This window comes from Lethenteron reissneri, chromosome 35 (assembly GCF_015708825.2).
Source record: "Lethenteron reissneri isolate LAM-NWPU_2019-01 chromosome 35, ASM1570882v1, whole genome shotgun sequence".
NCBI classification, from domain to species: Eukaryota; Metazoa; Chordata; class Hyperoartia; order Petromyzontiformes; family Petromyzontidae; genus Lethenteron; species Lethenteron reissneri.
In genome coordinates this window covers 13,264,325-13,279,370 of record NC_083813.1, presented here as the reverse complement: position 1 = coordinate 13,279,370, position 15,046 = coordinate 13,264,325, and the positions used below count along the sequence as shown (strand labels likewise).

The window sequence follows — 15,046 nt, the reverse complement described above, 5'->3', positions numbered from 1 at the left end:
GAACGTCCGAAGCAATCCTTCCCACATGTTTAATCATTTCGGCGGAAGGCGCCGAGGGCGTGCCCTGGCCGAGGTCCAGCGAGGTCGCGTTTGTTTGCCTCGTCTCCGCCCTTCCTGCCGCCCGCGAGGACGACGACGACGACCGCGGCGCGGTTACCGACCCGGGCTGAGCGCCAGCGAGTCGAGCGTCAGCTGTGACACGGAGCGCGGCGCGCCCTCGGCCAGATGCCGCGGCGGCGGCGCCGGCAGGGGGCCTGCGGGCGACACGACGCGAGCGCCGCCGTTAGCGTCGGCGCGGGAGCCGAGACGAGCGCGTGGCGCTCCGGCAGCAGCACGCGAGGAGGCACAGCGTTCCCCTCGCAAGAACGACACAAAATGCCCAAGTGATTTGCTGCTGCTTCATCAAAATCAGCATCGAGGCTCTCAATTCGGTGCTCTCAATTTCTGTTTACATTATTGCAGAACCAGTGGTGAAAATTCCACATTCCTATGGCGGGTACACGTATGTCAACAGGACACAACCACTGTTGACCTCACAGAGTGGTGCTCACTCCTAAGAATACCGAGTGAGAAATGTTTGTTCCAACTACTTTTCATTCAGCAGATTTAACACCCACTAACGAATTCTGGTGTTAAGTGTATATTAACTTATATATATATATATATACACACATAAGTTTACATTCATTAAAAAGCTCAAACATGCTCCGTGACGTACAATAACTGCCCTGGGGGGGGGGGGGGGTTTGGGGGCGCTCACCCGACAGCAACTGGGCAGCCGCGCGAGTGAAGAGGTCAGCACTGGGGTCACTCGGGGTCGCGGGGTCAGCAGCGTTCCTGGAGGTCACGCAGCACGAGGGCTGGGTTAGTCAGCTTCAAGAGCCGCCGCGGCACGCGGACACAGCGCTACCCGCCTCGCAGTCGCACACGAGAGGGAGTCGAGCGGTGTCGCTCGGGAGTGTGCAGGCGGTGCCATTGCACCGAGGGCCACGAGGCTGGGGGGCCCAGGCGTTAGGCTGTGGTGCCTGGGCCTCTCTGGGGGGAGGGGGTGAAAGCAGGCCCGGTGGGGGGGGGGGGGGGGGGGGCATTCAGCTCCTCGTCTTCCATTAGACCCACTCACTCACAAGAGACGCGCCAGGGATCCATTCTCACATCAGAGACTCAGACTCGCAAACACCCCCGGGCTCGCATCGAGACCCATCGTGACGTCGCTGTGGGGCGTGCAGGCGGTGCGAGTGCATCCAAATCCGTGCCCCAGGCAGGGCCCACGGCCCCACGCCACTAGCGCGCCACGCCACTCGCGGGGACTGCGCGAGACGAACCAAGAGGGCTCGAGGGGCCGCGGCATAACGGCAACACCAATGCTTTGGCCCCGTATAAAACGCTTCACCGTTTAAAGTCTTTAACATTTCATTTCTCCTCCGGCTGTGCCTGCAGCGAGCGCTCCGCCGCGGTGTTTGCGCTGCGATTCGGCCACCCCTCCCCCTCCTCGGCAGAGTCAACTTTGTTTGCTTTCGAACAAATCACCCGGAACGCACCAGGCCCCCGTCACATCTCGCGAGCCAAGCAGGCGCTGAGCCTGGACAAGGCGCTCGCACGAGTGAGCACGTGGCGCAGGCTGCTGCGTACGGGGAGCCGCACGTTACCAGGCATTTGCTGTTGTACGGTACTTATGTGGTCCCCGTCTTCGCCAACTCACACTGACCGGCGTGGTGAAGTATGGTCGACGAAGTCTCGCGGTGTGGGGAACCCCTTATCGAGCACTGGGTTGACACAGGGCTGTAACATGCGCAGGTATTTATTGAAGCGTTCCGGCGAGAGGCGCCTCGTGTAATTTGTTTGGTGGTAATGGTGAACTCCGTGGTTAATGTTTGACGAGGGGTTTGTTCTCCTTGAGCAATCATCAAGAGAAGTGATCAAGCAGCCGACGCGCCCTCCAGAAAACACGCACACAGTCACATGTAAACATCGCACACGGAGCAACATCATACAAAGCACTGTGGCACACTCGATGTCAATGTCACATGGCGTTAGCCACTACGCTCTGACCAAACATGTTTCGTGGAAGCCCTCCATCACCGCAAATACCAATCATAAATCATAGCATGGCCTCCAAATCACGCCGAACTCCACCACGGCGCAGTGATCACCCCAACTCCACAACACCATGCACAGTGGACATCGCACAGTGATATATGGAATCGCACAAGGGCAGATTCCACTTCACAACACGCATCTACACAGCCACGGGGCCAACGGGGCCAACGCTGCCGCACAATCCAGTGATGCGGCCACGGGCGACATCAAACGGCCCCACTGTCTGTGGGCGTCACGGGCTCGGTGCCCGTGCGGCCGACACCAGGAGCCCCTCCTCACCACCACCAGCAGCAGCAGCGGCATCAGCAGCGGCTGTGGGGCAGGACCCTCCCCAGCACGGCCCCCTCGGTGGCACGCAGGTTCCAGAGTTGTCAACCCCTCGCCCCGTCTCCCCCCAATGAAAGCGGAGCACGAGCAAGACGCGAAGTACTCCGCTCCCTCCAAAACACAAGTCACGTGGCGGCACGCAGTCGTCGACCGCTCGGATTTTGCCTCTCCTTGGGCTTCTGTTGTGCGCCTCTGCTCTGGTCACATTGACTCGCCAGGCCTCGCGAGCTAAGCATGTTTGAGCCTGGACGGGCGACTACCACTCATAATCAACCAGGTTGCTATCGGCAGCTGCGGCGCTGCCTCGCGGGCAGCAGAGGGCAGCGCAGGGGCAGTGGGAGTCCCGGCTGGAGCGCGCCGTGAGGGAGAGAGAGAGGCTGCAGGGATCGCCCTGCGCGTTATTCCTGCGACCGGCTCCACGTCGCGCGTGCCGAGACACGCCGAGCCCTGACCCCGGCCCTGACCCGATCCTCACCCCTGCACTCACCGCCCCCACCCCGGTCCCCGTTCACAAGCCGCCCATAACACCCCCGCCCCCCGATTTCCCACCCTCCCTTCGCTTCCCCCCGACTGCCACCCGCCCCCAACAACGCCGCCGCGCTTCAAAAGCGTCGCAACTTGTGGCCGCGGGATTTCAAAGGGGCGCCGAGGCGCGGCTGCCCTCCCCGGAGAGCCCTCGGAGAGCTCCGGGGGGCAGCTGAGCACAGCGCCGCGGCCTTGGAGGCCGAGCTCGGGGCAGGTGGCAGCAGATCAGAAAAACAGATTCTGAGAGAGAGGCTTGTCACAAATGCAGCGGTGAAACAAATAGAAATCTGAGAATATCTGTGAACGTCTGAGCTCCGTGACATTGGAATCCAGGGGCAGGTGGCAGCAGTTCGGTAAAGTTCAAAGAGAGATATCAAAGACTGCGGAAAAAGAGAAAAGCGGAATTCCCTGGGGGACATCTGTGACCGCCCGAGAAGCAAGATGCAGTTTCAGCTGCGTCGGTCCGGGTTAGCGACGCAGAAAATGTCTCCGCATCCAGCGCACCACGTCGTGTATACCTCTGCAAATAGCGGTGGCTACACCGAGCAACGTGCTCCCCTAGACTCGCTGTCTCCGTTGAGCGGTGACCCAGACCGTGGAAGTCTCGGAGTGTTTGTGACTTCTTAAACAACCACGCAGCCCTTTGGGAATCTCCTTCAGAGGCCCTCTTAAGGGGACGAGAGGCTGCTGCAAATACGTCTCAGGTCCTCCAGGCATGGGGCAATTCCTTGCCCTGCCAGCGGCTTCATGTGGTCACGCTTGGCCTCGCCATTTAACCGATTAATTATTGCGTTCGTCTCGTTTGTTCCATCTCGCTTGGTGTCGTTTCCCATTTCTTCCTACTCGTTTGTGCAGTTGTGTTCGCGCCACGAGCCTAACGCAGCATTAGCATCTCATCTGCTTCCATCGTAAACAATCGGTTCTCAAGCGCAATGCGCCATGGGCACGCGGCGGCAGAGGAACAAGAAGACCACGCGCAGGGAGTCGCCACGTCAGGGGACTCGTCCAGGCAGGGGGCTGGTGCGACGGGGGCCTTTCAGCGAGAGAGAGGGAGGGAGGGGAGAGAGGGAGGGAGGGGAGAGACCCCCTTTGTGAGCACAAATGAAAGCACGGGCTGAATGCGAGGGCCCTGAAAGGCCCTGAAAGGGGAGTTATTTCGCTGGGTAAACTTTGGCCCCCGGGGTTTAATCGCTGCCACCGCGCGTGTTTGTTTAAACGCGGCGAGGGAACAATCCCCGCGACTGTGGCGCCGATGTTTGCCGAGCGTATCGCTCGATCTGGGCTCGGCTCGCGGCGGCGGCTTCACTCAACACCAGCCGGGGAGCCCGGCAGCGGACATCGCAAACACGCGCCGTTGCCATGCCCTGGTGGTGGTGGTGATGCCCTGGTGGTGGTGCCCTGGTGGTGGTGCCCTGGTGGTGGTGGTGCCCTGGTGGTTGGTGGTGTTGCCGTGGTGGGGGTGGTGCCCTAGTGGTGGTGGTGCCCTGGTGGTGGTGGTGCCGTGGTGGGGGTGCCCTGGTGGTGGTGATGCCGTGGTGGTGGTGCCCTGGTGGTGGTGGTGGTGCCGTGGTGGTGGTGCCCTGGTGGTGGTGCCCTGGTGGTGGTGCCGTGGTGGTGGTGCCCTGGTGGTGGTGGTGCCGTGGTGGGGGTGCCGTGGTGGTGGTGGTGCCGTGGTGGTGGTGGTGCCGTGGTGGTGATGGCGTGGTGGTGGTGCCGTGGTGGTGGTGCTGCCGTGGTGGTGGTGCCCTGGTGGTGGTGGTGGTGCCGTGGTGGTGGTGGTGCCGTGGTGGTGGTGCCCTGGTGGTGGTGGTGGTGCCGTGGTGGTGGTGGTGGTGCCCTGGTGGTGGTGGTGGTGCCCTGGTGGTGGTGCCGTGGCGGAGTCGTGCTGGCCAGGCGTGAACATAAAATAAGAGGGGCAGTGGCCGCCCTGCAGCCCCCCTGGATGTTGAGACGGTCGTTACGATATCACGCACCATTTGAGATTGTTTTGTTGACGAGTGTCAAATTCATCATCGTCGTCATCATCAGCAGCCACGACCGATACCACTGCCGTCGCCACGGCTCGCGGCCTTGCGATGCAGCGCGTTTGCCGCTCGCTGCAGGAACTCACGGTTCGATTTCCAGCGGCCGCCTTGGTTATTACTGCGGGGGTGTAATAACAATCGAGAATTGTACGCCGTCTGCTCCACGGTGGATGTTAAATGTTCCCGAACGTCATTGCAAGGGGAGACCATTGCCAAATACAAACGTGCAAGTGTTTCAGTCTGTATAGCACCAGCGGTAATCATCGCCCCCACCCCCCCGGACTGGCAGATTGATGCCCCCAGGTCACTCGTGCAAGCGAGACTCGTCTCGTCAGAGAGAGAGAGACGAGAGCGGTGACAGCCATCGCGCGGTGTGCGAACGCCAAGTCCCGACCCCTCTCCCCCGCCCCTCCGCGACATGAAACAGCCTCCAGGCGGCTGCCCCCACAGCACCGACCCGACCCAGAGGCAGCAGCGCAACGACAAGAGCGGTCGGCGTTGACGCGGGAGCGCGCGCACATCAACAGGGGAGACAAAGGCAGCCGCCGCGACGACAAACACCACCAGCCCCTAGCCCCGCCGCTCCCTCCTCCCAGGCGGCGCGACAGCCACGCGGGTTCCCGCAGGTGCCCGCAGGTGCCCGCAGGTGCCCGCAGGTGCCCGCAGGTGCCCGCAGGTGCCCGCAGGTGCCCGCAGGTGCCCGCAGGTGCCCGCAGGTGCCCGCAGGTGCCGCAGGGCAGGTGCCCGCAGGTGCCCGCAGGTGCGCGCAGGTGCGCACGCCGTGAGGGCGATGTGCCCGTGCCGCAGACTGTGGGGGGCAAGTGCTGTTAGTGCGCACGCCGAGCACCACGCCCGGCCGCCTTTGTCTCTCCCAGTGGCGATGTTTACTACGCACCGCACCGGGTAATCATTTGAAGGCCGAGTCGACCTGGGGGAGGCCCAGGACCGGTTCAGACAATCGCCACCGGTGTTGGTGATCACGAGCGGGACTCAAACTCTCGGCTTGCCGGGGTTCGTAGCGCAGCGTAGCGCTAACCACTGCGCCACCGCTCCCCGCACAGGTGTAGCCCCCACGACAGCGGCAGCGAGCGTGAGATGAGTCGGGGGACGAGTGGTGCGGCTTGGTGTGCATGGTGTGCTACTGTGCAGGGTGCGATGGGGAGTGCTTCTCGGTAGTGTGGTGCAGTGTGGTGCAGCTTTATGGCGCTTGCTTGCCCAGGACACCCTCACCAAGTCCTGCATCTGAATGGGGTGACTATTGGGATGGACCGTGGCACCGGCACACAATGGCCGACTCTTCTTTGAATGACTTTGTGGGATCTTTAACATCCACTGTGGAGCGGACGACGCGTATTTTCCGCTTAACGTGCCCGCAGTTTTAACCAGGGCTGCCTGCCGGATTCCAACCGCGTGCCTCTGCGGTGTGGCCGGTTTCATACTCGGGGGTGGTGCGTAGCGCAGCAGGAGGTGTAGTACAATGCAATGTGGTGGTGCGGGGCGTTAGCGGATGCGGTGGCGAAGGGCGGAGGGCGAGGTACATGGTAGTAGTGTGGCTATGCTGCTGCGGTGCTGACCGTGGGGAGGACAGTGCCAGCGCGCAGTAGTGCTTCCACGCCTGCAGCAGCGCCGGGCAGAGGGCGCTCTGCTGCTCCGTGTGCTGCAGCAAGACGCCCGCCAGCCGTGGGCTCTCGCGGCACCTGCCCCACGGGCAGCAGAGCCACGGACAGACACGCGCGGACACAAGCACACCACAGACAGACAAAGACGCATCGACAGAAGGATGGATACATAATCAGATGGACCCAGACACACCGAAAGATGGGCAAATAGATGTAAACACAGGCAGGACGCAGGTGTACATACACACGGACATACGTACAGACGGATAATCGAATACACACATGCAGATGGACGCAGCAGAGCACACACGCATCACTTAGACGCTCGCACATTCTCAAACAACTGGAGCCAGATTCAATGAGTCCTCATTAAGTGTGCATTTACCCGCACTCGAGCTCCCACTCTAATCCTGAGAGCCATGGGGGTTGGGGGGGGGGGTTGGGGGGGGTGCCGAGGGATGGGCGGTCCGCACCTGCGTAGAATCATGCGGACGGCCGCGTGCGTGAAGCTGAGGTGGCCGAGCGCGAGGGCGGCGGAGCGGCGCACGCGCCCCGAGGGCCCCTCCAGCAGCGGCCACAGCAGCTGCACCACGTCCACAGCCACCAGCGCCTCGGGGACACCTGCAGATTCACACACACACAGACACTACAGATAAAGGTCCCCTGTGTAGCCTACGCTGCCGGCCGTCTCTGTGCCCTTAGCAAGCACCTTTGAAGGCCAGGACAAAGCCTGAGTGAGCTTTGGCTAGTAGCACACAGGGCTGCCTTTGTCTCCCCAGTGCTGATATTTGAAAATTAATTAAATAATACTTTCGCATTTCATTTGCATGAATCGCAAATGAGAATTTCTTACGTGTAAGGGTCAAGGGTTGTTTCGCGAGTGAGAGACCCGATTTTAAAATTGACGATGGGACGAATGCACCCGCGTGCATGTCCGTACGTGCGTGCCCATGCCTTCGTGCGTGCGTGCCCATGCCTTCGTGCGTGCGTGCCAGCCGAGCGATGCAGTCGGCCGCCAGCTCCACAGTCTCCTTGTGACCCCGCGAGCGACACAGCGAGTCCACCAGCACCCCCATGCCCCTCGCCCGCAGGGATGCCGCCTTCCCGTCCACCACTGCCCGCGCCAGCACCACCACCTACGGGGCAGCGGGGTCACCGGGGTTCCCCATCACGGGTTGACATCAAAACACGAGCAAATCCGGTATTCGTGCCGCCGTGTTTCACAGATGACCGTCGTCTGCAGGTCAATGTTGCTGTGGACCCTGACACAAACTCACAATGGCCCACTAATGTCCACTGTGAAGCAGACAGCGCGTGGTGTCAATGGCCGATACACACTGCAGTATTAAACAGAGTGGTCGCTGGGCTTGAACTGCAAACCTCTGCAATAAGTGACAAACAAGCCCTGGATCACGTCACCACCCCAAATCCAATTCACTCCAGCACTTGATTGCCACATCACCGCGTTCCATTAACCATTAACCATCATTCATCCTTCGGTTCACCACCACCGCCACCACCGCCACAAGGGGAAGCAGTGCGGGACCACGTGGCAGGATAAAGGACATCACTGGGTCGGTACGGCAACCGGGCAAGGAGGGCAGCAAGTGAAAAAGGTGGGAGAGCCAGGATGTCGGCAGGGTGAAGACGGTGACGCGACGAGGAGAGTGGCAGGGTGAGGATGGGGGCATTGCGGGGAATGCCGCCAGGCAAGGAGGGCAAGGATGACGGCGACGTCAGCTCAGCCGCTTGGCCAAGATGCGTGTGGGGGCCAGCGGGGGAAGGTGGTGCAGAGGTCACGGGGCTCTCCGGAAATCTCAGGCGCGGGTGGGCAGGCGGCGCGCACGCGCCTGGAAAGCGGCGTCGACGCGGTTGCGCTCGTGCCGCGAGTCGAGCGCCGGCAGGAGGTGGCGCGAGCGCAGGCCGCCCGCCCGCTGGATCTGGCGCAGCGTGCCGGGGCTCCGGAACGCCAGCGCGGCCAGGGCGGCACCGGCGCCCACGCGCACCGCCTCGTCCGCTGGCGCGGAGCGCAGCAGCCGCAGCAGGCGCTCCACCAGCTCGGCCACGCGGGCGCTTGCGGCCGGCCTCGCGGGGTTTCCTGCGTCCGGCGCAACCGAAATATAAATGCGGATCGACCCGGAAGAGGCGCCTCGAGCACCGTGCAGGCATTCGTGCTGGCGACTGCTGCACGTACACATTATGGGACGTACGAGGATTCCCCCAAACACGCGGCAGTACGGGGGAGCACGGTCAAGCGTACCGTCCGTCTCGCTTGTGCCGTTACATTGCAACAAATGGCAACAACACCACAAGGTCCGTACATAATTTTCACTGCTCGTGAATAACACATTCTCACCGCACGATTGTCTCCACGTATCGGGAGCGTGGGAATAAATTTACACTCAACCGATCGCCGCGTCATCGTTACGCACTTCAGTGTAAACAAAGTGCGTTTGGCCGATCCGGGAATCGCGCACTTGCGCCGTTCAGCGCCGGCGGGCGCCACCTTACCGAGCCACACGCTGGCGAGGGTCCAGATGGCCTCCACCTGCACCTCGGGGGTCCTGAGGGGCCCCGGGGGTGCCGGGGCCGTGGCGGGCCCCACCAGCTCCAGCAGGAAGTCCACGCAGGGGGAGTTCAAGACCTGCAGCTGGTGCACCGGACTTGGCACATAGCCTGCAACCGGCACCCGAAAAGGCAAATCGGGACCAACGACCGATCATGGTAACAAAAAATAAACAACCCATTGCTGAATTACTTGCAAATTACGGAATTGGAATTACAAAAAGCGACATCGCCCCCCTACTGCCAAAACCTGGCAGGAACCTCCTGAAAAAGTCTTGAGCCTCGCTGAAGCTTTCCTGCGTAAACAAGCAGAGTGCTACTAATGATGGTGGTGCACCACCACTACCACCTCTTCATCATCCCATCACCACCGACCCACTCCCACCACGGAATCCCATCCTACCAGGACCACCACCATCTCTCACTTGCTGCCACCACCATTCGACCCCTTCCCACCAGCACCACCGTGGCCACCACACACCACCCCTCTATCAGAGTCGTTATTTAGACTGGAGGAATCCGATGAGCTGTAAAGCTCTTTTTCACAGACGTCTAACCCACCGCCACCATCACCACCATCGCCAGAGAGATTCCCTGCAGCCGCCCGGCACGTACCGACTTCGAGGCAGATTGCCCGCAGCGCCGGCAGCGTGGCCAGCAACACGGGGTGGCTGCGCGTCTGCAGCAGGCGCAGCAGGGCCTGCACCAGCGGGGAGGGGGTCGCCGTCACGCCGGGGGGGCGCCCCCCCACAGCGCCCGGGCCCCCCCGTGCCAGCGCGCTCACGCCCCACGCGCCCAGCAGCTGCAGGCGCTCCGTGGCCGAGTGCGCAAACTCCACCAGCGTCTCGGCGCCTGCGACGCGGCCCACGAGCGGCGCCGGCGAGTTGGAATCGGTCAATCGACTCTCGTCGTAGCGAGACGCCATTGTGGCCCCAGCCGTCTGCACCACCACAGCTCGCCAACACGTTTTACCACGCGACGAATTTCGCGTTTAAAACTTTGCGGACTTTGGAATTCTGTATATTTAAGGTCAGTATGTAATATTCAGACGATTTGCATAAAGTGATATTTCACGGGTCGCCTTGCCAACTAATGCGATGTCACCCAATGCCGCCACTTGACTGATTTGGGCAGTGCACACGTAATTTGCGATCTCACAGGTGTGGATCGATCCAAATCTATGGTGTTTATTTTCAGATCAACCAAATTTCCTATCTAGGCGGCAGTTTTGGCTATTTAATACTGTGGTGGTGCAGTGGTGGCGAGCGGTGGTGCAGTGGGGGGCGAGCGGTGGTGCAGTGGGGGCGAGCGGTGGTGCAGTGGTGGCGAGCGGTGGTGCAGTGGTGGCGAGCGGTGGTTGCGCTGGGGCGAGCGGTGTTGCGGTGCGTGCACCGCGAGCTGGTGGCGGCGACGAGCAGCGGTGCGGTGCTCACCCATCGTGGTGGCGAGGGCCGTCTCGTGGTCGATGTCGCCGCCGGCCAAGGCCCAGAGGGCGGTCCCCGTGGCCTCCAGGACGCGCTCCACCCGGGACCTTCGCAGCAGCTGAAGCATCGGGGCGGCGGCCCCCAGCTCCAGGGCCGCGCGCCGAGCCCCCTCATTCCCCTCCACAAGCCTGGCCACGGCGCGTCACAACCGTTCACAATGCGTCGCTGCGGGTTTCACCTTGCGATTTGATAATGCGCATCGTTTGAAAAGGCGAATTCAATGATCGCTGGTGTGATGAAATTGCCTGGTTTTGGGGGCAACTGTCATCAATGTGGCTTTATGCTCATATTTATTTGATGGGCAACATTGTGATCCGTCCCCACCCTCCCCTACAGACAGACAAACAGAGCTAATGCATTAACACTTTGAACTTTGGCTGGAAAGGGTTAATACGCAAGTCCTGGGTGTGCTGTACCGACATATAACCCACGTGCCCACTTAACTCATGGAATTTTCCAAACATCCCAATGAAGGATCCTCCTGACAAAGAGTCCTCACAAGTACAGGGAGGCGGATGGACAGAGGTGGACGAAGCCGAGGTGCTTTCAGCCTTAGTTTGGAATGCGTAAAAAATACTGGCGCAATGCCGCAAATTAAGGTCACCTCACCCTCGCAGGGCCTCGATGGCGCACAGCTGGAGCTCTCGGGACGGGGCTCTGGCCAGACGGACAAGTGCGGCCGCCCCTCCCCCCACCACCAGAGCGTCCTGGTTGTGCGCCTGTCCCGCTGCGATGGCGCCCGCCGCCCGGCACAGCGCCAGGGCGGCGGGCCCCTCTCTCGGCACGCGTGCCAGCAGGCCGCACAGTGCCGGCAGGAATCCCTCTGCTTGCCGACGGCGCGCTGGCAGCTGGGGTCACCCTCGGCTATGAGGCCCAGCGTCTCCACGGCCATCGCGGCACACGGCAGGCCACCGTCGTCATCATCGTCGTTTTTTTTGCCGTTTGACGCGGCCACGACCTGCGCCGCTTTGGCCAGCGCCGAGACGGCACCGGCAGAAACCAACGCCGCCCTGTGCTCCCGTAGCTCCGCCACCTCCCGGAGCACCTCCAGGGTGTCCCGCAGGGATGGGTTGGGACCGGCGCCTCTGACGACGCCGACCAGCAGCGGAACGAAGCCGCCGGTGGCCACGACGAGACCGCGGCCCAGCGGGTGTCGCGCCATCGCGGCCAGGACACGCAGGCTCCCGACGCACGCCGCGGCCCCGCCGAACGTGCCCAGCACCCTCAAGAGCACCGGCGCCAGGCCCTCCCGCGCCAGCGCCTCCAGGTGCCGGTCGGCGAAGTCGCGCCGCGCCAGCAGCTCGGCGACGGCGCAGCTCACGGCCTCCGCCACGTCGCCGTTGTCGGAGCCGATTCCCCTCACCAGCAGCCGGTGCGCGAGGATCGGCGGGGTCGCCGGCGCCGGCGGGTCCAGCAGGCGCTCCAGCGCCTCCGCGCCGCCGTGCAGCGCGCACAGCTCCACCGGGCCGCGGTTGCGCACGTCGGTGGCGTCGAGGCGGGCGCCGCGCGCGACTAGCAGCTCCGAGCAGCGGCGGCGCCCGGGTCCGGCGGCCGCCAGCAGCAGCGGCGTGGAGTGCAGGCCGTCGCGCGTCTCCAGCTCCAGCTGCTCGGCAGCGGCGCCGGGCTCCGCCAGCAGGGCCTCCAGGGCGGCCGCGTCGTCCTCGTGGGCCGCGTGGTGCACGGGCGCCCATCCCTGCTCGTCAAACGTTCCCATCGGAGTGCGGGGACACGAGGATACCTGCGGAATTCCACGGAAAAAAAATCAGGGGAAGGTGTCGGTATATGGACATTTATTTACAGGAGGTCCAAAAATATATTTCAATTTGACTTCAAGAAAGAACGTTTATATAATAAGTTGTGAATTCCCCAATCCACAAAACCGCCATTTGGGTTCCGAATACCGCTCTAGACGACAGCTACGAGATGAGATGTGCCACTTGGAGCTATTTGGCAGCAATCTAGGATCCCCAAGGCTGTCGTATTTAGCAGCCTGTACTGCCGTAAACTCCACCACTACACCTTAGTGCCCGTAAATGTGTCACGGACTCCAATTGTTTCCTTCACGAACAGAATTATCCAAAGTGAACCGGTCGGAGCTGCGGTCACTTTACAGCACATCTTAGCAACGAGACCAGAACGAGGGTCAACATTCAGCAGTTTGCGGTTGACTCGCTCGGCTCGCGGTGCCGCTGCAGGTGGTGATTATTTTAGCAGAACCGCCGGGTGATTTGTCACCTGCGACCGCTTATATACGAATCTCACTGCAATCAAAACAGCCGTTTGTACCGTAACATTTGCACAGTCCAGACAAAATGGACTAGATCCATCACCCAGAAGCCACAAAAAGGACCCTTTCTCCAGCAAGGGAGAGCTGGGATGCAAAACATTGTTTTAATTCATCATCATCATCATTCATGTTCCATCCACCGTTGGATGATGACCTCCATATGCTATCACCATCCGGAAGGGTTCCATCTCCTGCAAACTAACCGATCTCATCGATCCGCCTCCACCGTGGCGGTCCTCTCCGACGCGTTCCCTCTGGCTGCTATTCCGTCACCGGTCTCTTCCGCGGGTCATCAACAAGCGACATGACAGCATTGCGAGACCCACAGCGACGGGACTCCAACCCCTCGACCAACCTCTCGCTCCCTACCCTGCAGGTCCCCATGAGTGGGATCTTCCACCACGTGGGAGTCCACCGACAACCGCGTCCCGAGCAAGGAGAGCGGATCACTGCAGACGACACTGCAGTGCATGTCCATCGCTTAGAGAGGCCATCGATGGTGCAGTCTCGAGCAAGGGAGAGATGGACGACTGCAGGAAAAACACCACGACACGTGGGAGGGCTCCCCCAATACTGCCCCCCCCCCCCCCACCTGCAGACAGACCGACTGCTGTTCAACTTCACCACAACATCTTCTTGGTTCTTTCGGTAAAGTCACGTAGAAAGGACGTTTCGGCTACAACGCAAGCAGCTGCTTGCGTTGTAGCCGAAACGTCGTGATAATTATTTTATTTTATTATGTTTTATTTTAGTTATTTTATTACTTCCCTTCTACGTGACTTTACCGAAAGAACCAAGAAGATGAATCCCTGCAGTCACGAAATCTTTAAATCGAAATTCACCACAACATTCACACTCGAGCCCCAGTTGAAAGCCGACCTCCACATAAACTGGGAGCACAGCAGGTAACCCCGTGCCCCAGCAGGTAACCCCGTGCCCCAGCAGGTAACCCCGAGTCCCAGCAGGTAACCCCGTGCCCCAGCAGGTAACCCCGTGCCCCAGCAGGTAACCCCGTGCCCCAGCAGGTAACCCCGTGCCCCAGCAGGTAACCCCGAGTCCCAGCAGGTAACCCCGTGCCCCAGCAGGTAACCCCGTGCCCCAGCAGGTAACCCCGAGTCCCAGCAGGTAACCCCGTGCCCCAGCAGGTAACCCCGTGCCCCAGCAGGTAACCCCGTGCCCCAGCAGGTAACCCCGTGCCCCAGCAGGTAACCCCGAGTCCCAGCAGGTAACCCCGTGCCCCAGCAGGTAACCCCGTGCCCCAGCAGGTAACCCCGTGCCCCAGCAGGTAACCCCGAGTCCCAGCAGGTAACCCCGTGCCCCAGCAGGTAACCCCGTGCCCCAGCAGGTAACCCCGAGTCCAGCAGGTAACCCCGTGCCCCAGCAGGTAACCCCGTGCCCCAGCAGGTAACCCCGTGCCCCAGCAGGTAACCCCGAGTCCCAGCAGGTAACCCCGTGCCCCAGCAGGTAACCCCGTGCCCCAGCAGGTAACCCCGAGTCCCAGCAGGTAACCCCGAGTCCCAGCAGGTAACCCCGTGCCCCAGCAGGTAACCCCGTGCCCCAGCTGACCTGTCGTCGTTGTCGTCGTCTCCCGTCCGCGTCTTGTCGTCTTGGCTCTGGCCCCAGTGGGTCGCGCTCAGCGGAGCCCCGCGGCTCCTCCTCCGCCTCCTCCCTGCATCAACAACCCCCCTCCTCCTCCTCCCTCATCCTCCTCCTCCCTCATCAGCCTCCCCCCTCTTCTTCACACCCTCTTCCCCCGTCTCCTCATTCACAGCCATCGTCCTCCTTCCCCTCCACATCAGTTTTCTCTCTCGCTGCTTTCTAATTCCCCATCTTCGTCACCATCCTCCCCTCTCCCAACTCCATCCGTGCGTCGCCATCCCACCCCATCCTCTCTCTCGTCTCTCTCCTCCTCCTCCTCGCCATCCTCCCCCCCCCATCCTCTCTCAAGTCTCTCTCCTCCTCCTCCTCGCCATCCTCCTCCCCCCCCATCCTCTCTCGAGTCTCTCTCCTCCTCCTCACCATCCTCCTCCCCCCATCCTCTCTCGAGTCTCTCTCCTCCTCCTCCTCGCCATCCTCCTCCCCCCATCCTCTCTCTCGTCTCTCTCCTCCTCCTCGCCA

At 61.6% G+C, this 15,046-nt stretch overlaps 1 protein-coding gene across 1 annotated transcript; it reads right to left on the bottom strand.

Moving 5' to 3' along the window:
• Positions 1-89: 89 nt before the first annotated feature.
• On the bottom strand, positions 90-13,406 carry LOC133350757 (ankyrin and armadillo repeat-containing protein-like). Its single transcript, XM_061565480.1, has 12 exons — positions 13,284-13,406; positions 11,500-12,379; positions 11,251-11,464; positions 10,591-10,769; positions 9,773-10,009; positions 9,104-9,268; positions 8,443-8,690; positions 7,569-7,728; positions 7,066-7,213; positions 6,548-6,670; positions 761-837; positions 90-254 (listed from the first exon to the last, which is right to left on the bottom strand). Exons 1-12 carry the CDS (start codon positions 13,404-13,406, stop codon positions 154-156), a joined length of 2,655 nt encoding a protein of 884 aa, XP_061421464.1. The 3' UTR covers positions 90-153.
• Positions 13,407-15,046: the final 1,640 nt, after the last annotated feature.